The sequence below is a fragment of the Bufo gargarizans genome, chromosome 1 (assembly GCF_014858855.1).
Source record: "Bufo gargarizans isolate SCDJY-AF-19 chromosome 1, ASM1485885v1, whole genome shotgun sequence".
Taxonomy (NCBI): Eukaryota; Metazoa; Chordata; class Amphibia; order Anura; family Bufonidae; genus Bufo; species Bufo gargarizans.
In genome coordinates this window covers 581,699,159-581,726,739 of record NC_058080.1, presented here as the reverse complement: position 1 = coordinate 581,726,739, position 27,581 = coordinate 581,699,159, and the positions used below count along the sequence as shown (strand labels likewise).

The following is a 27,581-nucleotide window of genomic DNA, read 5'->3' as shown; positions in this document are numbered from 1 at the left end:
TCATAGTCTTGCACCTCCAACTGGATCTATGATTATCAGTCAATTGCTATATCTATTGAAAGATGGGACCAGAAAAGTATTTCAATGCATTAGTTTTTTTTTCAAAATAGTGTCAATAATGTTTATATTACCTTACTGGCTCCAGGCAGAAGATGCAGCTTCACATATGGGTCAGCTAAACCGTTTGAGTCCATTGGTTTTAGTCCCTGGGATAAAAGTAGGTAATCAAGTATTAATAACTTATCAATAACCATGTGAGGACAGTACATGTTTGCCATATATTTAGAGTATGAGTAAAGGCCCTTACTCTTATGACAGTAGTTGTGAAATCTAGAAGTGAAGGTAGTGTCTGGTGCCTGATGGCCAGTTGCTGGCTGGAACAGGAAACAATATAGGGTCTCGGTGCCGGTCTTCTTAGCGGACAATTTAAAAGTAAAGTACGGTATATGGGGAAGACTAATTAAGACTGGTGTTTCATACTCTAGTCTTAAGTGCACTTGAGTACGAAAGGTGCAAAAATGTATTAATAAATTAATAAATTTGGCGCATCTTGGGATATCCTAAAGACAGTCTATGCCTGCTATGAGCAAGCTTAGATTTACACTATAATTTGCACCAATTTTTTAAGATCTAATAAATCTGTCAAAATTGCTTAGCAAATTCAGTGTTAATATTTTTTTTTTCAAAGCCATCTTCAAGTGCTTTTTAGGGGTCAGATATTCCTTTAACTCCAGTCAATGCTTCAACTCACCTAGAGAGGACGAGTTAAATGCTAAAACCTTTACAAAGTTTCACTTTATTTATTTTTTTACTTTTTGTATGCATGTCAGTATGTCAGTCAGCAGTACCACTGTGCAAAGAATCCATGGGAAAGTCAATAATAGTCATTGTTTTTCTGTTTATTTTACTTCACTTCCTAAAGTATAATGTACGTTGCTTTTGAGAATTGCTGGTAAGGGGCCTTTTACCCAGACTGAACACTACTGGTTCCTAATCACTGCCCCATTTAAACATGCTTCCAATCACCTGACTGAGCAAATACTTTTCAGATAAGGGTATCTTTTATACTGCACCAAAAATTATAATCTTCAGCAGCACATCTCCTAATGCAATCGGTGATATGCTGTTGACAAATGAAATCTGTATGGGGATGAACGATCGTACCAATAATCCCAATGACAACTGCAAGTAAATCCTAGAATTTCTCATCAATATCTGGTGGGGATCTGACTCACGACACCCCCACTAATCAGATGGTACAAGAGGCCACGACACTTTGGTAAGCGCTGTGACCTCTTCCTAGGCCAGCGATGTCACGTTCATTGGTCAAATAGCCTTTGGGCAGCTCAGTCCCATTTAGGTGAATGGATCTGGACTGAAATACCAACCACAGCCAATATACTGTACAGTGTACGGCACTGTGGGGAGTCCAACAGCTGATCATCAGGAGTGCCTGATGTTGGACCCCCACTGGTCAGATATTAATGACCTATCCTGAGGATAAGCCATCACTGTTAAACTTTCTGAAAACCTCTTTAACAAGGGGTAATCAACTTGTTATGTTATCACTCAGCTCTTGTAAAGGGAACCTTAATCTGTCGAATTTGTGAGAATGGAATTCATTGTGATAATAATGCGCAGGTAATAACTGCAGATGTTCTTGTCATACAGAACGGTATGGCATTTTGCCAAGGGTGGGGGGGGGTCAGAATATTTAGAGATGGTTGTGTGAATTGGTATCATGCCTAATTAAGGCCTCTATTTTAATCATCATACTAAAAATAAAATGCGAGAAGAACACCGGCATTAACCACTTTGAGGTTGTTTTTATTCTAAAAGCATATAATATAACTGTGGTAGAAAAAGATACAGAATATACAGATTATTCGGCAAGGCATTGAAAGTGATTTTGCAATACAAAAAGATAATATATTTATCTAAACACTACCGGAAAGCAGAAATCAAATGAGCATTTAGGGTTCATTGAGGGGCAGACATAGTAGCAGAAGACCCCTGTGCCAATATAGTATGTGGGCCACTTGCCATTTGATAGTTAATTTATCAATCCCCATTCTAGCGTTCCTTGTTTTTTTTAATAGGACTCTCAGTTCTTCATCTAAGATCAGAATCTATTAGTAGATTTGATGAGCAGAGTATTGTGTAAGAATTTGTGAATGCGATTGTGTAATAGATCGCTCGTCAGGCAACCTCCACTGTGCTGTGAACGATACCTGTTTACACTATACGGTGATTTAGGTGTGTACATCAGCGAAACTAAATCATTATCGCTCGTCGTTCCATGCTTTTACACTACTCGATAATTGATCACTTTTACTCAATTGTATTATTATTTTTTTTAAGCAACTATCTACTCGTGTAAAGAGGCCATTAGTATATTTTTTGTTGTTTTTTTTTTGTGGCATGGGCCACCCTTGCCCACAAGGCCCCTGTGCATCTGCACTTACTGCACCAGTGGTATGTTGGAAACTGGGTTCGTTTTTTATTTTCTAGGTAAAATGTTGCCTGTGATTCATGGCTAAGCTGTCAGAAAAAGAAGGTTGGTTGCCTGATGAAACGTATTTGTAGGCTGCATGTGACACTATGCTACTATCTATAAAGAAATGTCATTAACAAACAAAAAAGAGTAAACATAAAACCTAAACGTGTCCGAAAAGAGATGGCAACATTTTTTTAATTAGCTCCAGCACATTTTTTTTTTATCATGGATGTATTGGCTCCAATAACATCCTTCATCATCACAGATTATGGTCTTTAGAAGCTGCAAAAATGTTATGGGTATTAGTCTTTAGTGTTTAGATATGACTATATTATTTACAGATTATTATAATGATACAAAAATGGTTTGCTAATGAGAAACCAGGGGTAACTTATACCAGGGGTATAAGTAGAACACATATTGGGCATTGTTTTAAAAGTGTTCTGTCAGTTTTTCTTGTTTCTTAGACCCTCTACATTGTATCATCCATCTGATATTCCTCTTAGAAATGACTTAATAAGTTGACAAATTGTTGCTACCCTTGTCAATGTGTAATTCAACCATTCACCAAAGAGACATGTCAGGGGACCTGTAACATAATTAAATTATTGTATTCCACATAAAACCAAAATTCTGGAGCACTTACTCATATGACTGGTATTTCATTCCTGTATTATTTTTTCTGCTAGAAGTTTATGAATAAAAGCACAGATGGGTGTTACCAGTTGGGGTGTGCGCATGCACAGTTTGACACTGTCCAATCATTGCTGCCGATCGTCAAACTGTGCAGGGACACACCCCCATTGGTAACACCCAATTTTACATTTCTTTATAAACATCTAGCAGGACTAACGGAGAGATGACACAACAAAGAGTCATATGAGTAAGGGTACTTTCACATTAGCAGGGGAGTTCGGCAGGCTGTTCTGGCGGATGAACAGCCTGTCGGATCTGTCCTGCAGCTCTGTCCCCATTGACTATAATGGGGCGGGGGCAGAATTCCGGCGAGAGGCAGCCGGACTAAAAGTACGACATGAAGTACTTTTAGTCTGGCTGCCTCTTGCCGTGCTCTGCCGTGCTGCCGCTAGAACTCTGCCTCCATTATAGTCAATGGGGACGGAGCGGCAGTCCTGAGGCACACATAAACTAGCGGCAGAACGAATTCACCCGCCTGAACAGCCTGCCTGACTCCCCTGCCGCTAGTGTAAAACTAGCCTAAGTACTTCAGAATTGTTATTGTATGGTAAATGGAAGTATTTACTAAAATAGACATGTCAGGACAGGTGACAGGTCCTTTTTAACAATGGGAGTGGGAAAAACACCAGACCCCATAAATATATGGTGTGGGAATGGTGAAGGCACAAGAGTGGTGCCTACACTATCAGCAGGAGTGTCAGCCCTTAGATGATCGTGACTTCGGCATCTAAGGGGTAAGTCAGAGCTATGAGGCTCCCTCTGTTACTTTACCAGGGCTTATGTGACAGAACAAAATGTAGAAAGTTGCTGCCTCTGCAGCCCACAGGCATACTTTTAATTTAAGCTACCTTAGCGACAGGAAGACTATTTAGGTGTGTCTTGCTGTGTAATATAACAGAATCTTTCTGCAAAGTGGTCCATAAAGGTCTCGGCTTCCGAGGTTCAGATTTCTTAATTTGAATAATACAATATACAGATCACAGTTTATTTAATCTGGTAGTTATGAAATTAATTAGTCCCTTTATAGACTGTGACAACTTGGATTCGGGGGACAGTTCACAGTTTGTTTGCTGTGAGGCTAGAAAGGTGTAAATCATGGAAAGGTTGGTTCTATTAACTAATGATGTCATATGTTCTTTATTTAAAAAAAAAAAGTGAATGCCACAAGAGATGTTTTTCATTAATAAGTTAATCAATGGTTACTCTGGTCAAATATATTTTTTGTCATAAAGCATTTTAATATGTATAATATTTTTATAAGAACAATATACACTCATTTGGTGCATTATTCAACAGTAGTGATGAGCGGCAGGGGTCATATTCAAATTTGTGATATTTCGCGAATGTTTTGTAGAATATTCATCATATATTCGCGAATTTGTATATTCAATATATTCGACATTCTTTTTTTTATGTGAAAATCGGAAAGGTTATGATCGTGTAATATACGATTATGGCACGCTCAGTACAGGTGTGGGTCAAAAATGAATATATAGCACTATAGAATATAGTCCTATATATTTGTTTTTAGAATATTCGTCATTTTTTTCCATCTGAAGTCATGATTCCTCCCTGCTTAATTTTCTTGTGGGCCAATGACTCATTGGCCCACAAGCAAGAAGCAGGGAGGAATCGTGTTCAGATGGAAAAAAAAATTCCAAAAATTCATCATTACGAATATATAGCACTATATTCTAAATATTCGCAAGTGCCGATATCCAAGATTAAAATTCGCTATTCGAATATTCGCGCTCAACACTTTTCAACAGAACCTGGCAACACCACTGGCAATGGAAAAACAACTTTCTGGACCTAGTAGGGAGTTTCTTCTCTATGGTATTCATAGACTTAAAGGGGGTGTCTGCTTACAGGATGAAACTGGACAACTTTCCAAATCCAACTGCAGTGAAGAACAGGTAAGTACTTACTTGCCAAATCCTGCAATCCTCCAAATCTCCCGGTTGGGCTATATTTACCCAGCTGCAGCCATTATGTCACATGGACAAAACGTGACCTCTGATGCCAGTCACTAGCATATTTTGGTCAAGCACTGAGGCCAGTGATTGGCTGCAGAGATCACATGCCGTCAACATGACATCACCACTGCAGCGGGGTAAACAGAGCTTGGGCAGGAGAACCTGGGTGGTAGCGTGGGATCTGGCAGGTAAGCAAATTGATCCGGAGGGTTGTCCGGTTTCATCCTGAACCCAGGCAACCCCTTTAAAGGTAACCTGTCACACTGAAAATTCAGTTCAATCTTTGAACAGCGTGTTATAGAAGGAACTGAGTAGATTGATATACATATTTGCAGTAATATATTCAGAGAAAAAAAGTAATTTGTTCATTTAAACCTCAGCTTATATATGGTCTAGGAGTCCAGTGGGCAGTCCTCCTTAGTGACTGATATCCTTCCTTGTATGAGTGGAGATAACTGTTAATATCTGGGTAGGACCGCCCACTGGACTCCTAATCCCAGAATGAGCAGGTGATGGGATCTTTTCCTACAAGTATGTATAGCTATCTGCCCAGCTCCTCCTGCTCTATAAAATATGTTGCCTGCAGATTGGACTGCATTTTCAATGTGACTGCCATACAAAGGGTACTTACCTTAGCTTTTATGATGGTGCACTGAAGAGAGCTATTGGCTTGATCATGTAAAAGACTGAATTCCAAAGCTCCCAATGTAGCTATACAATAGACAAACACAAAACAAATGTTATTCTCTACACAACTCTTAGAAAATCACTAATCTAAAAAAGAAAAAAAAGAAATATTACAGACAGATGTGAGCTGTATCAGGTTACACAGATGTAAACAGTTCGGAAAGCTACTTTTCCTTTTGTTCTCAAATACTACAGAGCTGTTTGTGAATGAGTGGAAACTGAGCCAAATTCTTTATGGCCCATTAACAAACAGTTTGTCATCTTCAGCACCTGTTCACAGGAAGAGGAACAAAATCAATGAAGCATCTTATTCTTGAAGCGGCTCTAAGTACTTGTCTACAAACACGGATTATGCTGCTCTCTGTAAGGTAAAACCAGTGTTTTCCACATATGTTTTTTCTTCTCTGTTTGTCTAGCGTGGAGTGGAAACAGCAGATCATTATAACCCATTGTTCATCCCTCCAGAAATGTGCTCATCTTCCCATAATGAGACAAATTAAAAAGAAATAGCACAAAGAACACTTCCATGAAGAAATGCCAAGAAAGTTGTAAACTTGAATATTTGAACAAGTAGAATAGACAGCAATTTCCATTAAGACATTGCCCTATTACAGACAACCCACAGACACCTGACAGCTGGTTTTGCCAGGAAATTTGCCATTGGCTGCTCATTTCTACTATAGGGTAAATGTAGCAATACATGCAGCTACTGAAAGGAATGGTAGTCCATGAATATATTGACAGATTGGGTCTACCCGAACCAAAACCACTGCTTTATAGCAGTTCTCCTCACAAGCGGCGGACTTGCCATAGACGCTACAGGGAAAGTTCCCTGTGGGCTGATGCCCATGGGGCCGTACAAGCCCCCCCCCCCATTGAAAGCCAATTGAGCATGTACGTAGCGAACCGATGCTCTCAGTATGAATTAATGCTAGGAGCATCTGGTGCTTATTCAGCTGGCTGGAGGAAGAAAGTGCCCTCCTGCTTTCAACTGTATTGGTGATAGAGTTGAATGCGGCGGTGGTGGCGGCAGTATTTTGTACTGCACTGTGTATTTGGTTCTGCTGGGGCCCAGAAGATGCAGTTTTGTTAGTGTCATGTACCCATCTGCAGAATCCACCTTGACGTTGGTAGATTGGCCAGATACACATTTGATCAAAAATGTGCGCAAAGAGCTTCCATTTACCATATATAGTAGGTATACTACCACTGTAATAAAAAAAATCTCTAATTCCTAGTTCTATTGCTTGCATGTATAACAGTGTGCTGCCATGTTTTGGTGGTTCTGTTGGGGCAGTATTTTGTGCTGCACTACAGTATTGCTGGCCCTTTCTACTTATGTTTGTCCTGCCTTCTGTCAATGTAGACCCACCCTACAACATAGGGCCACTTATAGTTATTTTTTGTTGTGTTTTTCCAGAGCCACTTTAGGTTCTCGATCTGCCAATGCTCCTCACTGACTAATAAGGGTGGGTCCCAAGCAGGGTACATTACCCTATGATGTCCAATACCAGTGGTGGTGAATCTAAGGCACAGGTCCCAGAGGGGGCACTCGGAGCCCTCTCTGTCGGCACCTGCGCCCTGGAAAAAGTCTATGGTGTACTAATATGCCTTAGACTTTTCCTGCCATTCATCAGCACAGGGTGCGCTATTCACAGCACAGGCAGCGCACTGAATGTAGGCAGGCTATTATAGCTAAATGATAAAGTTCATGGAATATACAGACGTGGACAAAATTGTTGGTACCCTTTGGTCAATGAAAGAAAAAGTCACAATGGTCACAGAAATAACTTTAATCTGACAAAAGTAATAATAAATTAAAATTCTATAAATGTTAACCAATGAAAGTCAGACATTGTTTTTCAACCATGCTTCAACAGAATTATGTAAAAAAATAAACTCATGAAACAGGCATGGACAAAAATGATGGTACCCCTAACTTAATATTTTGTTGCGCAACCTTTTGAGGCAATCACTGCAATCAAACGCTTCCTGTAACTGTCAATGAGACATCTGCACCTCTCAGCAGGTATTTTGGCCCACTCCTCATGAGCAAACTGCTCCAGTTGTGTCCGGTTTGAAGGGTGCCTTTTCCAGACTGCATGTTTCAGCTCCTTCCAAAGATGCTCAATAGGATTGAGGTCAGGGCTCATAGAAGGCCACTTTAGAATAGTCCAATTTTTTCCTCTTAGCCATTCTTGGGTGTTTTTAGCGGTGTGTTTTGGGTCATTGTCCTGTTGCAAGACCCATGACCTGCGACTGAGACCAAGCTTTCTGACACTGGCTAGTACATTTCTCTCTAGAATTCCTTGATAGTCTTGAGATTTCATTGTACCCTGCACAGATTCAAGACACCCTGTGCCAGACGCAGCAAAGCAGCCCCAGAACATAACAGAGCCTCCTCCATGTTTCACAGTAGGGACAGTGTTCTTTTCTTGATATGCTTCATTTTTTCGTCTGTGAACATACAGCTGATGTGCCTTGGCAAAAACTTCGATTTTTGTCTCATCTGTCCACAGGACATTCTCCCAGAAGCTTTGTGGCTTGTCAACATGTAGTTTGGCATATTCCAGTCTTGCTTTTTTATGATTCGTTTTCAACAATGGTGTCCTCCTTGGTCGTCTCCCATGTAGTCCACTTTGGCTCAAACAACGACGGATGGTGCGATCTGACACTGATGTTCCTTGAGCATGAAGTTCACCTTGAATCTCTTTAGAAGTCTTTCTAGGCTCTTTTGTTACCATTCGGATTATCCGTCTCTTAGATTTGTCATCAATTTTCCTCCTGCGGCCACGTCCAGGGAGGTTGGCTACAGTCCCATGGATCTTAAACTTATGAATAATATGTGCAACTGTACTCACAGGAACATCTAGTTGCTTGGAGATGGTCTTATAGCCTTTACCTTTAACATGCTTGTCTATAATTTTCTTTCTGATCTCTTGAGACAGCTCTTTCCTTTGCTTCCTCTGGTCCATGTCGAGTGTGGTACACACCATATCACCAAACAACACAGTGATTACCTGGAGCCATATATATAGGCCCAATGGCTGATTACAAGGTTGTAGACACCTGTGATGCTAATTAGTGGACACACCTTGAATTAACATGTCCCTTTGGTCACATTATGTTCTGTGTTTTCTAGGGGTACCATCATTTTTGTCCATGCCTGTTTCATGAGTTTATTTTTTTACATAATTCTGTTGAAGCATGGTTGAAAAACAATGTCTGACTTTCATTGGTTAACATTTATAGAATTTTAATTTATTATTACTTTTGTCAGATTAAAGTTATTTCTGTGACCATTGTGACTTTTTCTTTCATTGACCAAAGGGTACCAACAATTTTGTCCACGTCTGTATACTAGATTAGTATTCAGGTTAAACTGCTATGTGGCCCTTTGCGATAAATATGTGGATTTTGGGCTAGAGTTTCCAGGATTTTTAATATTTTTTTATTAAATATCCACACTCGGAGGGATATGTGACGAGAACTATACTTACCTGCTCTCTGTCGTTCCATTCAGGCATTGTTTTACAGAGAGGACTGGCATGATCCATTAACATGTTTGCCTACACATTTAGACTATTACCAATATGAATCTAATTTATTGATATGCCTAATACTATGCACATGATCATGAAAATAATTTACCCTTCCCCAGAACTCACTTGCTTCATCAGAGTCATAGCTGTTAGCTTCCTCCTCCTCGTCTTCCTGTGGTTGTGACTGCCGAGCAGGAGCCGCCGTGACTGTTGAAGGCACAGCAGCAGAGTATGATAAGGTTTGGCGGAGTGGTCTGTCTTCTCTAACACCTTGTGCTGTGTATCCACTGGGTTTATCTTCCCTAGAAGATGCTGTAGGTGGGTAAGGTTGTTCAGGAGGCTGAGAATCAGGAGCCTGGGGACCACCTATGGAAACAGTATAGAACCTTCATATACATTTTCAGTTGCTGCCTTGTAGATATCATGCACTTTAAAAGCTTAAGGCAATTGTCAGGCTTCAGTGACATCTACTTTATATGTGTTACCAGTAAGATACATTGTAGTTATTTATAGAAAAAAAATGTTATTTCTGCTTAAAGGGGTTGTCCATGAATTTGATATTGATGGCCCATCCTCAGGATAAGTCATAAATATCAGACACCCCGCCAATCAGCTGTTTGGCCACAGTACTCAAAGCTCCGGTAAGTGCAGCGGCCTCTTAAAACAGATGATTAGTAGGGGTGCTGGGAGTCTCACCCCCGCCGATCTGATATTGATGACTTGTCCTAAGGATAGGCCATCAGTATCAAATTCATGGATAACCCCTTTAATCATACATGGAGCCAACAGTCGTAACAACTAACAACTGAATACCCAGAAATACAGAGTCAATACCTTGCCCTTCTGGAAATCTGCCGGCTGGAGCTGGTCTTGGCGCTGATCTGCCACTTGCTGGAGGAGCTGTTAATAAAGAAATGGAAGCACAGAGCAAGCATTGAATTTTTAGATTTGGATTAATGATATTTACATTGCAATGAGCCCACATGGGAGAAATACAATACAGGAATCACACAAACCATCTAAAATGTTTTTTTGGGGGCATGGTTCCTGTTATAAGCCTTTAAGCTCAAAACTCTGTGTAACAGATCTCCTGGCACCCCGACCAGGTACCTCCGTCGATGGATGCTCCTAGTTCTTCCCGAGGACTCCAAACACTCCACCACTTGACACCGTAAGCTCTGCAGACCCCACAAACCGTCGAAACTTGGTTGAGGTCTCACCGTCTCCTACCCACCCTGGACCTACGACAAGGCTCCAGTGGGTGAACATCTCCTAAATCCAGAGAGCAGGAACAGCTCTTACAAGAGCTAGTAAATATAGCCAGGGGAGTATACAGCGTATAGCAATCCCCATACACATGTGACAAGGCTCTATGTTGAATGTAAAACAGGAACTCTTTATTGAACACACAAGCATTGACTTATACACATTTTCAAACAAGGTTACCACCCACAGGGTTTTGTAAAAACAACCAATAAACACGTACATTACACTCAGATACTCCCACACAAAATACTCCCCTCTGCCTGTGATACAATTACCCCACACAATGGGTTGATGCAATTGTATCACAGGCAGGAGAATACACAGTGTCTTCTGTCCTGGAGACAACCGAGGAGTAATTCAATTATCTCTCAGGACAAACGGAAATCACCAATACACACGTGGGGACAATAGGACAGACATCACTACTCAAATATACAATGTGAACAAAGGAAGCCTGGCTGATGAGAGGGCCCATAATCCTGCGGCAAGAGGCTGGTAGCCAGGCCTCTCCACCACCCAGTGGCGAGGTTGGTTTCGTAACACTCTGCAATAAGTGTTACAAGAAAGTCTCATTGAAGGGGTAAGCATTATTACGTCGTTTTCTAGCCATGAAGGATCGGGCAGGGGCAAGTGTCTGGATTTTTTTAACCTATTGCAGAACCGTCCCCATACTTGTCTTTGAGAATTATGTCACAAGATAGATAGGAGTAATGTATGCAATATCATTATCACAACTGATGTATTAACATCAACCCCTAAACTGCTTATCCAGAATTAGAATCTGAATTTTATGTGGACAAAAGAGAGCTGGAGAAGATATACCTTGCTGAGTAGACTGTACATTAGGACTTTGATTTGCAGGAGCAGCGGGTCTTGCATTTGGACCCACGTTGGTACGCCTGGCACCTATGAAAATAAAATAAAAATATGGTTAGTGTTCTGCTGAATACAAGCACAATTATATATATGTTTCTTGAGTTATGAACTGTAAATAGGAATACAGAATCATTTCAAGACGGTAGTATATGTAAAGTAAGTGACATCTGAAGCCAACGACTGAGGGCTAACAACAATATTCACACATGATGGTACTATTCAAAGATATAATATTAGAGGGCAGCCTGGACCCCATAGAATATCATCACACATAGACGTACTTATGACTTACAGAACAGCCACCGGCGAACACTGCGAACTGACCATCACTGTCTGTCACCTCCAAAATCAGCTTCAAAGTAAGCATACCACCATGTAATGCAAGTGCCCCAAAGCACAACCATACTTTTCTTGTGAAGCTCCGCTCCTCTGCTCCTGAGAAATTCTTTTTTACTTACCCATTTGGTAACATCCAGCCGGTAGTTTATTCATCAACTGAGCATGTGCGGCCATCTCAGTGAGCAGGTTGAAGAAATAAGAAACAAACAAACAGCAGGTGGCGCTGTACAGATACATTTTATTAAATAGCTCAGTGACTATGCAAATTATTTTATTGCTTGCAATTACAAAAAGTGTTCAGATCCAGGTACTGGTTTGAAAAAGGTGGAATATTTTTCATGGGACAATCCATTTAATAAAACAGACATGTCAGAACTAATGACAGGTTTTCCTTAACCTGAAAGTTTATTAATTCTCAAATGTCAATGCTAGGTCGGTAAAGTATCGTGAAGGTAATGATTGGCTCCCCCATCAGTTTTGCATTTATCATACTTTACTGTCTTATTGCATTGCAGAAAATATTGAGACATTCTTTTTTTTATCCTATTAAAAGTTATTAAAAATCTGCATATAAATAGATGAATGCATAATGCCAACTAGTACTGTTGTGCAATAAACACGTTAAAGGAATTAAATATTAGATTTACTGTATCTAGTGTCATGTAAATGAGTAAATCTGATCATGTAAATTACATTTGTATGTTTTATTTATTATTTTATTTTTAGCCAGACTTTGTCCTACAAGGAAATGGAGATAATGATCATTCTAATGTTTGCAAGATGTCAGAAGCAATAATCCCACAAATCAATATACAGATGCTTAGGCTGTGAGCTCCAGGCAGGTCATTAACAGGACTCCTGTAATCAAGATTCTTATTTCTTGATATAATCTTCCTTTGTTTTATCGCTAAATGTTGCTGAACTACAGAAATGCATGTGATATCAGAGAGAAGTTCATGCTTGTAATGGACAAGTGTATTAGGACTATAGACATGAACCACATAAGCATTAATACAATTATTTTAATTTACCTGCAACATCTGGTCAATATATGAAGCAGGAGTGGACTGAGTGATGTCTGGACCTCTGGGCAAAGAAGGTCATGGGTTCCTCATGGGTAAGACTGTGTAACAGTTGAAACGCGTTGACGGATTATGGCAAAGCGGTATGCCTTGAAATGTTTTTAATATGTATTCTCAATAAAGCTGAAAATACCTTTTAACCCTTCACTGCATGGCTTCCTTATATCCTTGAACTCAGTAGGAGCTATTTGCAGTCCATTGTCCTTAGTGGCAGCTGCAGGAAACTTGAATTTGATCCTTTAACTCCAAGATGGTATGGGGGATGTTCCCATGCCCGTTGTACTGTAGACGCACTTTGAAACACTGGAACACATTTACTATTGAAAATGTGACAGTTTTTTGGTGCCTTTAGCACCAAAAAGTTTGTGTACATGCTTTCCTCTGAATTTATCAAGTGTTTTAGTCACTTAACTAACCTTTTTATGTCTCATTCGACAAGGGGGGCATGGCTTAGTACAGGCATCCTCAAACTGCGGCCCTCTAGCTGTTGCAAAACTACAACTCCCAGCATGCCCGAACAGCCTACAGGTATCAGCCTACAGCAGGGCATTGTGGGAGTTGTAGTTTTACAACAGCTGGAGGGCCGCAGTTTGAGGATGCCTGGCTTAGGCTACTTTCACACTAGCGTTCGTCGGTCCGCTCGTGAGCTCCGTTTGAAGGGGCTCACGAGCGGACCCGAACGCAGCCTTCCAGCCCTGATGCAGTCTGAATGGAGCGGATCCGCTCAGACTGCATCAGTCTGGCGGCGTTCAGCCTCCGCTCCGCTCGCCTCCGCACGGACAGGCGGACAGCTGAACGCTGCTTGCAGCGTTCGGGTGTCCGCCTGGCCGTGCGGAGGCGTGCGGATCCGTCCAGACTTACAATGTAAGTCAATGGGGACGGATCCGTTTGAAGATGCCACAATATGGCTCAATCTTCAGGCGGATCCGTCCCCCATTGACTTTACATTGAAAGTCTGGATGGATCCGTACGAGGCTATTTTCACACTAAGCTGTTATATGCTAAAATAATGCAGACGGATCCGTTCTGAACGGAGCCTCCGTCTGCATTATTATAATCGGATCCGTTCAAAACGGATCCGATCGAACGCTAGTGTGAAAGTAGCCTTAGTGGAAAGGAGATGTGTATTTGTGGGAAAGGGGTGTAGCTAAAAGGGGTTATGCCATGGTTGATGTAAAAAATTGAAACCAGACACCATATAGTAAATGACAATACCGTTCTAAGGGCACGTTCACAAACTTTAGTTATTTGATCAATTATTTCTATCAGTTATTGTGAACCAAAACCAAGTTGTGGGTGAAAAACACAGAACAGGAGCAGATCTTTCCATTATACCTGATCTCTGTGTAGGCTTCACTACAGGTTTCATCTCACATTCACTGATGGAAATAACTGACCAACTAACTGAAGTGTGAACTCAGCCTAAGGGCTTGTTTACACGACCGTGCCGTGTTTTGCAGTCTGCAAATTGCGGATCCGCAAAACGGATGCCGTCCATGTGCCTTCCGCAATTTGCGGAACATACAGCCCTCTGCAGAACTGCCTATTCTTGTCCGCAAACGGAAGTGAATGGGTCCGCACCCGAGCTGCAAAAAATGTGGCTCGGATGTGGAACTAAACCACGGTCGTGTAAATAAGCCCTAACAAAGCTAGAACCAGCCTGGTACCTCACATGGGTCCAGAGATCTCCACATTCCCTGCTCCAACTGCTCTGCTAGATTATCTTCAGCCCAGCAGCTCAGGGACGTGTCCTTTCTGCTGCAGCTCTCTCCCTGGAACTGCCACAGCTTCTAACAGAACAGCTCAGTGAGGCAGGACAAAAAAATAAGGAAAAGCACAAACAGCAGGTGGCACTATACAGAAACATTTTCTTGAATAGCTCCCTGGCTATACTACATTTTTTAATACACAAAATTACAAAAGTATTCAGATCCAGGTGCTGGTTTGAAAAATGTAGAATATGTTTTGTGACACAACCCCTTTAAAAGGGTATCTGTCAGCAGATCTGTACCTATGACACTGTCTGACCTGTTACATGTGCGCTTGGCAGCTGAAGACACCTGTGTTGGTCCCATATTCATATGTGCCCGCATTGCTGAGGAAAATTATGTTTTTATATATGCACATAAGCCTTTAGGAGCAATGGGGGCGTTCCAGTTACTCCTAGAGGCTCTGTGCTTTCTGCAACTGCCATGCCCTCTCTGCACTTTGCTTGACAGAGTAGTATGTAATCATTAGTGTTGATCACAAATATTCTAATTTGTCTAATAGTTGTAAGTTGAAAAATTTGCAATAAAAATTAGAATCTTAAAATTCAAATTACGAAAATTCGCATATTACACAATCATTACCTTGCCGATTTTTCGAGAGAGAAAAAATCGTGAATTTGCTGCCCATCACTAGTAATCATGTTTACACAGCCTGTTCCTGTCAATCAAAGTGCAGAGGACACAGCATTTGCAGAGAGAGCAGAGCAGAGCCCCCATTGCTCCTAGAGGCTCATTTGCATATATTTAAACCTCAGCAATGTGGGCACATATGAACATGGGACCAACACAGATGCCTTCAGCTGCTAAGCGTAGATGTATCAGGTCAGCCAGTTTCATAGGTACAAATCTGCTGACATATGACCCTTATGCCTTATTCACACAGTCAGTATTCGGTCAGTGATTTCCATCAGTGATTTGGGCCAAAACCAGGTGCAGCTCTAAACACAGAACAGGCACAGATCTTATGCCTCATGTCTGTGGAGGCTCCACTCCTGGTTTTGGCTCACAATCACTGATGGAAATCACTCACCAAAACACTGATGTGTGAAAGGCATTAAATGCGCCTCTGTGTGCCAAAAATGCGCCAAGGAGAAAAACTAAGCCAACTTATACAGGAGGTGACAAAACTTAGATTACAAAACTTAGATGAGACAGTCTATAGGTGCGCTAGATTTACCAACCGGCATCAGCCACTGTGATAATTCTGGTGCAGTTTAAGACAGACTATCTTACTTCTAGACAGCATTCGTAAATCTGCCGCATTGTGTTTTCTAACACGTTTCTATTATAGCCAGCATGAACTTTTTCAGCAATTTGCGTAGCTTTTCTGTGGGATCGGACCAGATGGGTAGTCACTCTCCACATGCATCAATGAGCCTTTGGCACCCATGTCCCCGTCATTGGTTAACCAGTTGTCCTTCTTTGGACAACCTTTGGCACAAACTACTGCATAGCTAGAACACCCAACAAGGCGTGCCGTATTGAAGTCCAGTCATCTAGTCACTCAATTTGGACCTTGTCTAACCCTGGGTTCACACCTGAGCGTTTTACAGTGCGTTCAAACGCGCTGTAAAACGCTTAAGACATGAAAACCAATGCTTCCCTATGGGAAGGGTTCACACCTGGGCGTTTTACAGCGAGTACGAACGCGCTGTAAAACGCCCGACGCTCAAACAAGTACTTGAGCTTCTTTGGGGCGTTTTGACGCGCGTTTGTGGCCATAGGACACTGCAGTCAATGACACAAACGCGCGTTTACTATTACAAAAAACGCGCATAAAAACGCGCGACAAAAACGCGCGTAAAACGCGCGTTTGAGGAACGCTTAGGTGTGAACCCAGGGTAAGTCTTTCAGATTCTAAAGGTAAGTTCTTTGGAGATAACTCTCAGGGGACGATTTTTCTGCAGTTTTTTCAGCCAAAGCCAGAAACGGATCCAGCAGGAGGGAGATGTATAAATCCTTCTTCTATATTTCCTTCCTATCAAATCCACTTCTGATTTTGGTTAAAAATTTGCTGAAAAATCTGCCTCAAAACCTTCTCCAAAGAGATCAGTATGAACTTACTCTTACACTTGCCCTACTTTACTGCGTCTAATATATCAAACACAAGAATTGTCTGTTCACTAACCGCCTAATACAGTATATCCCACTTCTTGACGGGTGCCAGGGTTCCTGGGAAGAAGCTGAAGTGAGGTCTGCTACATGAGCAGAGGTAAGTGAAGAGGTAGATTACTCAGTGTGAGAGGCAGAGCAATGTTGGGAGTTGTAGTTATTTAACTGGGACTGTATGTTAGGGCTGAAGAGAGGGAAGTTATTTACATGGGACTGAAAGTTGAATGGGTGATGTTATTTACATGGGAATGCATGTTGGAGGTGGCTGGGGCAGGGTGATGTTATTTACATTGGACTATATGTTGAAGGCGGCTGTGGGAGGGAGTCATGTTATTTACATGGGGCTGAATGTTGAGGGGTAATGCTATTTACATGGGACTGCATATTGGGGGTGGCTGGGGAGGGGGTGATTTTATTTACATGGGCCTGTATGGTGAAGGTGGCTGGGGAGGGGGTGATTTTATTTACGTGGGACTGTATATTAGAGGGGGCAGGAGAGATGGTGTGATCTTATTTACATGGGACTCTATGGCGGAGCAGGGAAATAATGTAATTTACATGGGACTGTATGGTGGAGGGGCTGAGGAAGTATATTTCTGAGGACAGAAAACTGAGGAATATTGGTCGACTTAGAGAATTGGGCCATATGCATTGGGGCTTGGGCCCCAGATCTTTTGAGACGCTAGCAACGCCTCAGGTTTTCAGAGCTCCAGCAGACTGTTCCAGCAGAATATAGCCTCTGGAGCTCTCTGGATCCGGCATTGCCGGAAGCTGCCTGCATGCCCACCGGCCCCATTAACTATAATGGGGACCAACGGAGATCCGGCTGCAACTCAGCAAATATGTTTAGAATCAACCAATTCTCGCCATATTTTCTGGGTTGTGGCCAGATCTCCGTTGGACCCCATTACAGTTAATAGAGCCAGTGGGCATGCAGGCAGCTTATAGCAATGCCGGATCCAGAGATCCTCAGGCTATTCCCTGCCAGATCAGCCCTCAAACGCTAGTGTACTGATGAGACACAAAGTTTTTACTATTTTAATGGGACGGTCATTTTTATAATAAGTGGGAGATAATTCATATTTCTAGAAATAGAAGACACTATAAAGCAACCAAATTATCTCCTTGATGTTTTTTCTCCATAAGATTTTCCTTCCTTCTTAAAACTTGGCTACAAGTACATCAATTAACCTACACAACCTCCTATCGTCCATGTATTAGAGAATATCATTCATCAGCTCACATCACAATAATGGACTGAGGGAACATTGCTGGTTTCTGAAATAATAAGGGCATGGTAAGTAATCCATCCCATTTTTTTTTTGTCTCAAATAACACCTCAGGGACAAGAACATCATCCTGAGTTCTTCCTAATGGAATTCGTATACAGGCGTTCTTTCTTCTGGGCTACGCAGGAAGCAAAGTCATGTACATGGGTCTTACCGTTCATGTAGAGATTATGAAGGACTGGATGTTACTGTAAAGTGTTTTTTGTGCATATGCATATAGAGCAGGAGGAGCTGAGCAGATTGATATATAGTTTTATAGGAAAAGATTCAGTATATCTTGTTATTTATAGATTTATAGCCATGTTCATTCTAGGCTTTAAAGTCAAGGAGGCGGTCCTATAAGTGATTGACAGCTATCTCTGTATACAGTCATAGAGGGAAGGCTGTCAATCACTGATCACTGAGAAGAGCTACTAAACTGGTACATGGATTGCAGGATAAAACTTACCAGGAAAGATTAAAGGACCTTAACATGTATTGCTTGGAAGAAAGACGAGACAGAGGGGATATGATAGAAACTTTTAAATACATAAAGGGAATCAACAAGGTAAAAGAGGAGAGAATATTTAAAAGAATAAAAAACTGCTACAAGAGGACATAGTTTTAAATTAGAGGGGCAAAGGTTTAAAAGTAATATCAGGAAGTATTACTTTACTGAGAGAGTAGTGGATGCATGGAATAGCCTTCCTGCAGAAGTGGCAGCTGCAAATACAGTGGAGGAGTTTAATCATGCATGGGATAGGCATAAGGCCATCCTTCATATAAGATTGGGCCAGGGGCTATCCATAGTATTTAGTATATTGGGCAGACTAGATGGACCAAATGGTTCTTATCTGCCGACACATTCTATGTTTCTATGTTTCTATGATAGGACGGACTCCTTCGCTTCAAAGCCCAAAATAAGTAGAAATTTAAGTAGTTTCCCTTTAAAGGCACATCTTTGGGGACATTTTTTTATTGCATTCTTTCTTTTTTTGAGTAAAATCTTTTTTTCAGTTGGTCTTTATTAAAAATTTCCGGCACTTTTCTATATACAGCTGTCAGTTTCTGTCTATTCACAGACTATTACTTTCTGTTTACACTGAGATCGGTCAGACAGCAGCGTTGATGGCTCAGTCTACCCTTTATCCCTATCTCTGAACTCCTGACAGCCCATAAACACTCATTATAGCTCTGTTCTTATCAAACTGATACAACTTTGGCTTAAATGAGTGTTTATGAGCTGTCAAAAGTTTAAAGATAAGGGTTACAGACTCAGCCGTCAGAGCTGCTGTCTGAAGGGACTCAAACAGTGTAAACAGAAAGCAATAGTGTCACGATAGGTAGGTAAGCAGGGAAATAACCAAACACAGGAAAACAAACAGAACAAATGACTAGGCCCAAAAGCTGGGAAGAAAAGGGTCACCTCCTAGCGATCCCTAAACTGCTGATCCCATGTGCATACCATAATGGTGGATATGCACATGCCCTCGTGCCTAAATCTATACACCCTGGGCAAACCCTAAGCTGTAGGATAAAGGGAAGAGGCAACCTGCTTTTTCAAACCCGGAGGAAGCAAGTGTCTCCCTAGAGGCCTAGATAAAAGACACAAAGGGAAAAAGCGGAGAGGACTTATCTTGAGCAGAGCTGGAGCAGACGATCCACCACACATCCAGAGCTCACAGGAAAGAACTATAACCCGCACAGGCCACTGGGGGAAGGAGGGATAAATAGCCTCACTAACAATCAAACCCAGTAGACCCGAGGGAAGGTGGATCCATCTCAAACCAAAACCAAAACAAACAGAAAAGTAAGACATGTGCAGCCAGTGTGACAGACCTCCGCACATTCACAGGGTACGGTGTGACAAATAGTCTGCAAATAGACAGAAACTGACAGCTGTACAGAGACAACTGCTGAAAATATTTAATAACGACCAATTAAATAAAGGTTTTTTTTATCTCAAAATGGGTAAAATGCAATAATAAAAAAATGCCCCCAAAGGTGTCCATGGCCTCTAAAAAGGGACCTGTCACCTCTCCAGACATGACTGCTGCAGTCTGCAATAAAGGTGTTATCAGTTAGAGGGGGTGTTCTTGCACATCCTGACACTATCCAATCATGTTTCCAGAGGCAAATTGTGCAGGGGCACACCCCTAGTTGGCAATTCATTTAGAATCATCTAGTAGGAATAACATAGAAATAACACAATAGGGAGTGATATGAAAAGATGTTTCAGAATTGTTATTACACGGAATGCAAGCACCTCCTAAAACATACGTGTCAGAAGAAGGGACAGGTGCTTAAACATATTTTTTCCTCAGTTTTTTTGTATACTGAATACAAAGCAGAGCTTAAATAAATTGAGAGTAAACGGCACCCAGTGCCATTTTATTGTGATTATTGGCTGGGAGAACCATGAAAGAGAAAGAAGTGGGAGGATCACTTGACACTGGGAGGAAGTGTGAGGAGGGTTTGTTGATTGGCTCAGAGGCTGATGGACATTCTGATCAGCCAATCAGGGGCATAATTCAGGAAAGTTCTTTGCTGAGTACATCATAGAATGCTATTCTGTGATTAGCTTCTGACCCAGAAGGGTGTCATGTGGCAGTTTCTGACAAAAAGCTATTACAGACACAAGCTATTAATCTAGTGTGATAGGGATACTATAGGGAGAGTAAAGAGATATATAATTTTAGGGAATTAGATTTTAGGGAATTAGATCTGGGAAAGCTTTCAGGGACTGGTCAACCAGTTGTGTGCTGACAGCTAGTTCTGCATTACAAAACCCCCTGCAAGAAATTTTCTGTATTTGAACAGCTTAAAAAAACTCAAGTTTCTACAGTTCATGGGCTTATTGCCAGCACGCCAATAGCATTCTCCTGAAAACACTAAGCAATTGCGCGCAGTTTATTCTTCCAAAAATTATTTCAGTATATTACACGCAAGTTTATTAAAAGCGCTGCAGATTACTGCTAGATAACGGGTAGTTATAGCAAAAGCATTTTGTGGCAATAATGCAATTTTTATACCAGTATTATTAAACACATTGCATTATAACAAAAGGATTTTACAGCAATCAACAATGCCATTATTGTACTCGTGTTTTTAAACACATTGCATTATAGAAAAAGTATTTCACAGCAATAATGCCATTACTATGTCAGTGTTATTAAATGAGTTGCATATTATTGCAAGATAACATTTAGTTATAGCAAAAGTGTTTTACAGCAATAATGCAATTTTTATACCTGTGTTATTAAACACACATAGTTCAAAAACATTTTACTGCAAGTGTTACATTGCTATAACCATGTTAGTGAACGCATCAGACGGTGTAGTTCAAAGACATTTTACTACAAAAATTGCATTCTTGTAGCCATGTTGGTGAATACATAGTTCAAAAACTTGAAAAATTCTATTTTATAATTCAATTTTACTGGACAAATTGTATTAGTACCTAAATCAGTTGTTAAAATAATCTCACAGTGTGTTTGTAGAAAGGAAGGGACAAACACATTGCAAAGTGACAAAAAAAACACTTGCAGATTTGCTAGTACCATTTAATAATCTGTGTAGAAAACCCATGACTTTTTATTTACAGAACTGAAAAAAAAAATCTGGAAGATAGATGTGTGAAAAAAGAAAGACCCAGGCCTCATAATCCTAGAGTCAGAATGTGAGCAGGAACAGTAGTAGCAGCACTATCCATCCAGTCAGTAGTAGTAGTAGTAGTAGTAGTAGTAATAGTAGTAGTAGCACTTGTAGCCACAGTGGTGGAATGAGGCAGTGCTAGCAACAGTGGCACTCAGTAAATGCAGAGCAGGGAATCGGGAAGGTTGCCAAGGAGCCCATGATGCCATATCATGGTCTGATAAAAGTGGAGTGGAGGGTGAGGACAATGATCATAATTGTGTGTTGGTCAGGATCTGGGAGCCAGATCAGGGTGCTGAAGAGGAGGTAACCTCAGAGGAGGAGGGCAGAGGCCAAAACAGCAATAAAGACCAGAGGTAATGTATGGCCAAAACCTTGCAAAAACTAGCAGAGCCAAATCTTTTTCTATTTTGGTCAGCTTGGGAACTGGCGATGCTGCTGATACTGTGGGTGCAGGCTCAAAACATGTAAGGCCTAAGCCAAGCTTTGCTGCCTCTAGCTTTGTATGAGCGAGGCAACCATATGTAGCGAGGCTGTATTGTAACACATGCAGCGGCATCATAAATCTTGTGGGAAAATAGAACTGGCCAGCATTCCCAATCAGAAAAAGTCTGATTGGGAATGCTCGTTCTCCTAGTCTTCTTTTTGGCAGCCAGGCCGCATCTCCGAGTTGTCCAGTGTCCTTGTCAGCATCATCTGCTGTATCTTCTCCTGCTCAGACTCCTCCTTCATCTCTGGTCCATCGTGAGTCATCCATAAATGGAATGTTTGGCCATGAGAAAAATGTTTGTGACCGGCAATAAGCTTTTGTGCAAGCTGAACTCCCACCTGGCCAAGTACATGGTAAATGACCAGTGCACCCCCTTTTTGGTGGCACCGCACCCCCTTTTTGGTGGCAATGCAGGCATAGAAACAGCACCTGCACAACATTTTTTGCAGTTTGTGACCTTTTTCCCACCACAAAATGGCATAGTGTAATGATAGATCTGTTTCTCAGTGTAAGCATACCCTAAAGGCCCCATATACCTTAGTATGTTGCAGGTCGAGCCTGACAAGAATGCTGGGTTTGGCCAGCACACGAACGTTTCTGGAGAACTCCCAACTCTCCCTCAACGGATAATGTCATATAAGAGAAGGATTTGCTGAGCTTAATTATTATGCCAGAGGTGTCTGGCAGCGGCTTTCTCCTCTCTCCCAATAGACAATACTGAGGATATATGTGTATGGGGAATTTGAGGTAAAATAGCAAGCGGTATCTGTCCGCTGAACGATCATTTGGCCAACAGCTATTGAATGTATATGGTCAACTAAGGCTACTTTCACACTTGCGTTCGGAGCGGATCCGTCTGGTATTTGTACAGACGGATCCTCTCCTATAATGCAAACAATGGTATCCGTTCAGACGGAACCGTTTGCATTATATTTTACTAAAAAAGTCTAAGTACAATTTGTATTCAGACGGATCCGTCCAGACTTTACATTGAAAGTCAATGGGGGACGGATCCGTTTAAAAAATGCACCATATTGTGTCACCTTCGAATGGATCCGTCCCCATTGACTTCCATTGAAACTCTGGACGGATCCGTTTGCCTCCGCACGGCCAGGCGGACACCCGAACGCTGCAAGCAGCGTTCAGGTGTCCGCCTGCTGAGCGGAGCGGAGGACAAGCGGTGCCAGACTGATGCATTCCCGTTCGGGGACGCTTGTGAGAGCCTTTAAACAGAACTCACAAGCGGACACCCGAACGCTAGTGTGAAAGTAGCCTTAGATCTTCAGATCTGCAGTACAGCACTCTGGATACTGCAATGAAACACTATATTATTAACAAACCCTGACCCATGTTTGCAGTGTGTATCTGGACTGCTTCAGTTCAGGACATTTCCCTCTTTGATTGACTGTCCGCCTTGAGTACAAAAGCTAAACCATTTGTATTACAATCTGTGAGAGAGATTTTATGCTAGAATTACTTATAATTATACAAGTAAATCATATTAAAGTTTGGGAGAGATCAATTTGAATGCAATTATGCTGTTTGGTTGCTCATGAGATAAGACAGTATTTTTCATTCTGCTCATTTAAATACACTAGGTCATTCATAATGTTTTTGTGTATGGAAAAATGGATTACAATGAAAGGGGCATGGAAGCATTTATATGACCGATGGTGAAGGAGGAGTGCTTCTGCCATTAGATATAGCAAAAAGTCTCATCTCAGAGGAATGACTTTACATCGCAGACGGGAGTGAAATAAACATACAGCAGACAAGGTTATGATGTACCGACATACCTAGGGACCATACACAGCGTGTAAATGGACTCTAATTAGAGCGCCAACTGCTCTGCCAAGCAACTTCAATGAGTAAACACTGCAGTGCATCGCCGTTCTGCAAATTATTTATTGACACATGTTCCTAGAACTTATTAATGTCCTCCATAGTTTTTCTAAAGTAAACGGTATAGAAAAAGCAAGAGCTTTGTGTCTACTGCATTGCCAAAACGGGTCCTTCATCAAAAAAGCCGAGCAATTTCATTTCGGGACCTCGATAAATTATGAGATGCTTAATATTTGCTGATATTTTGTGAACAAAAATATTTTTTTCTAACGCACAGATATTTATTGTTTGACTCTTGCCACTGTCACCACATTATATGAATAAGGCCTCTTTCACACGACAGTATTTCCATTTCAGTGTTTTGCGGTCCGTTTTTCACGGATACGTTGTTCCATTTTTTGCTTCCGTTTCCGTTCCGTTGTTCCGTTTTTCCGTATGGCATATACAGTATACAGTAATTTCATATAAAAAATTGGGCTGGGCATAACATTTTCAATAGATGGTTCCGCAAAAAACGGAACGGATACGGAAGACATACGGCTGCATTTCCGTATGCATTCCGTTTTTTTGCGGACCCATAGACTTTAATGGAGCCACGGAACGTGATTTGCGGCCAAATATAGGAGATGTTCTATCTTTCAACGGAACGGAAAAACGGAAATACGGAAACGGAATGCATACGGAACACATTCCGTTTTTTTTGCGGAACCATTGAAATGAATGGTTCCGTATACGAACCGTATACGGAACGCAGAAAACGGCCCACAAAACGGAAAAAAAAAACGGTCGTGTGAAAGAGGCCTAAAACACAGCCCTCCTGTCCAAAGATCAGTCACTGAATTAATGGCGTATTATAGTCGGGATTAGTGTTGAGCGAATCGAAGTCCACGAATTTCAGGATAAATTTGATTCACCGAGAAGCCGAATATCCTCATGAAGGGAAAAAAAAACCCGTAATAAATGCTTAAAGGGGTTGTCCGATGTCAAAGCTGAACCCGGACAAACCTCCATTTTCACCCAGGCAGCCCCCTTGACTTGAGCATCGGAGCAGTTCATGCTCCAATGCTCGCCTTTGCCCTACGCTAAATCGCGCAGGGTGAAGGCTCTTTTGTTTACAATAACACACTGCCGAGCGGAGGCTTCCGATATTATGTCACTTATCTTGACAGGACTACCTCTTTAATACCACACTAAGGGCCGATTTAAACGACATGATCAGCACGGGAAACATGGTCTGTGTGTTGGCACATTTCCTGGGTTGACCAGTGCTCCCGGACCCAAAGCTGACAGTTTCATAGCAATTTGTGATACGGTCAGTCTCTATCTGACAGCATGATCATGTGAGTACACTGCAATAGTCCCGCCAGATAGAGACTGACTGTATCATAAATTACTATAATACATCAGTTTGGGTAAGGGAAGCCGGTGTTGGTCCAGGAAATGTGGCCAACACACAGAGCGTGTTTCCCGTGCCGATTACAGTCATGTGAGTCAGCCGATGGAGAGTTAAAGGGATATTCCTGTCAGTTTTGCTCATTTGTCCTCCTTCACCAATTATACTTTTAGTAGGTGAAATCATATAACCTGCTTGCTGTCTGTGGACGGGGTGGGGCTACACATATTCACAACAGATATAGGGAAAACCCAAGTGCCATTTTGTCGACCACCAGCATTCAAAGCCCCCAATGAGTGCTGAAACTCAGATTCTCAATTGCTAGATCAGAGTTGAGGATAGGATTGTATGTCCTAGCTAGAAAAATCTATTTATATGACAGATTCTGTAAGTTTGGGTCAATTGTGCCTAAGAAAACAATATCCATAATTCTTCATATGTTCCAGTTCTTACTTGTTGTATGGTCTCTTGCTCACACCATCTCTTGGATGGATTTTTCCTTCAAGAAAGAGCAGATTAGCACAGAGGTTCAGCGTTAAGACCTGTTGATCTTCATTGCTGAAGGCTACTGGGTTCAAGATCTGCATGCATTTTGTAGGTCTCTGTGCTTGCTTGTGTTTCCTCCCATACTTCAATAAACATACTCATATGTTAAAGGGGTTGGCCACTGGTTACTATTGACCAATGTGCTTTTAAGATGACTATATGGCACTTACTAATATAGCCTTTGTTGATATTCTGCTCCATATTTCATAAGCTATGTCTCCTTGTTTGCTTAGTCTTGTGGGCTGTGTCCATAATATGGCTGCCAATGTAGGGTCATGCGACCAGGCAACCTCCATTCATATACACTGCCCATTCGTGAGTTTAGTGCAGGTGCAGTTTGTTCGAATGGCCTGGTCACATGACCATCCATCATCTTATGGACAGGACCTCTATGTGGACAACAGAGAAGATTTGGCTAACAAGGGGACATGTATATATTATACAGAAAATACAACTGTCTTTTTATTCCATATTCTCATTACACTGTCTTATGTCACTAACCCAGCCTAGACAGTTGGGCCTAATAGAAATGCATGTAGTAATGTATTTGATAAAATCATCATTTTCTGAAATGAACGTTACAACTTTGGGATCACTGAATTGATTGATAGCAGAGTCATGAAAAAAACAAAGTGAAGAACAGGTATGAGTGGCCATTAGGAAATTTACTGTATTTTCTAACACAATCTAAATTATGCATCCGTAGGCTTGGATGTAGTCATTATATCAAACATGATCAAGGAGAAAGACTAACCACAGGAAAGCAACATGTGAACTTGTACCAAAAATGGGGTGACTTGAATCCACTTAATAGTTTGGCTCATAAAAATGCATCATCACAAATTCCATGTGTGAATCCAGCTAAAAAGTATGTTTAAAAGTGAATGTATTTTTGATGGAAAAATAAAGAAAATGTCAAACCTCCAGGACTTCTGTTGCTTTCATTATCTGCAGTGCTGTAAGTGTAGTCTTTTCCATCTTGGTCATTTCCACCATAATCCCCACCGCTCACTGTCATTCGTGACTCGGATTGCTTACGAGTTGGAGGAGGGCAGCTTCCTCTGTTGGGTTGTACAGTAGTTGAATCATCACCTAAAAGAAGACAACATTCTTCATCAATAGTTAAAGGGATTGTCTGAAAGGAAATTAACTGATATGTATTAGGGTTCATGCACACTGTGCGCCCTGTGCTCGTCCTGCGGACTGCAAATAGCAGTTCACAATGTACAGGCACCAGCCGTAAGGCCACCATTTGTGGACCCATTCAGTTCACACTGCAAAAAATAAAACATGTTCTATCTTTTTGCAGTGTGGAGGCACCGACCAAAATCCCACAGAAGTGCTCCATAGTGCTTTTGTGGGCTTCCGCTCCAAGCCTCTGCTCTGTATCTTGTGGATTGCGGACCCCGCTGTTTGCAGGCTGAACTACGGGCACGGGCCGCACACATTCATATGTATGAGCCCTTAGTGAATTCTAAGTTAACACACCCATCCTTTTCTGACAAATTCATGTTTTTTTTTTTTTATTAAGGAAGAAATTTAAATA

General features: G+C 41.4%; 1 protein-coding gene across 1 annotated transcript in view; it reads right to left on the bottom strand.

The window, feature by feature from the left end:
* The window catches only part of RPH3A (rabphilin 3A), a 305,156-nt gene that overhangs the window by 44,148 nt on the left and 233,427 nt on the right, over window positions 1–27,581 (bottom strand). The window contains exons 8-13 of the mRNA XM_044282127.1: window positions 26,957–27,127; window positions 11,487–11,570; window positions 10,233–10,298; window positions 9,525–9,764; window positions 5,801–5,880; window positions 132–206 (exon numbers count right to left, since the gene is read on the bottom strand). Of these exons, the coding sequence (XP_044138062.1) occupies window positions 132–206; window positions 5,801–5,880; window positions 9,525–9,764; window positions 10,233–10,298; window positions 11,487–11,570; window positions 26,957–27,127 (716 nt within the window). The remainder of the gene's footprint in view (window positions 1–131; window positions 207–5,800; window positions 5,881–9,524; window positions 9,765–10,232; window positions 10,299–11,486; window positions 11,571–26,956; window positions 27,128–27,581) is intronic.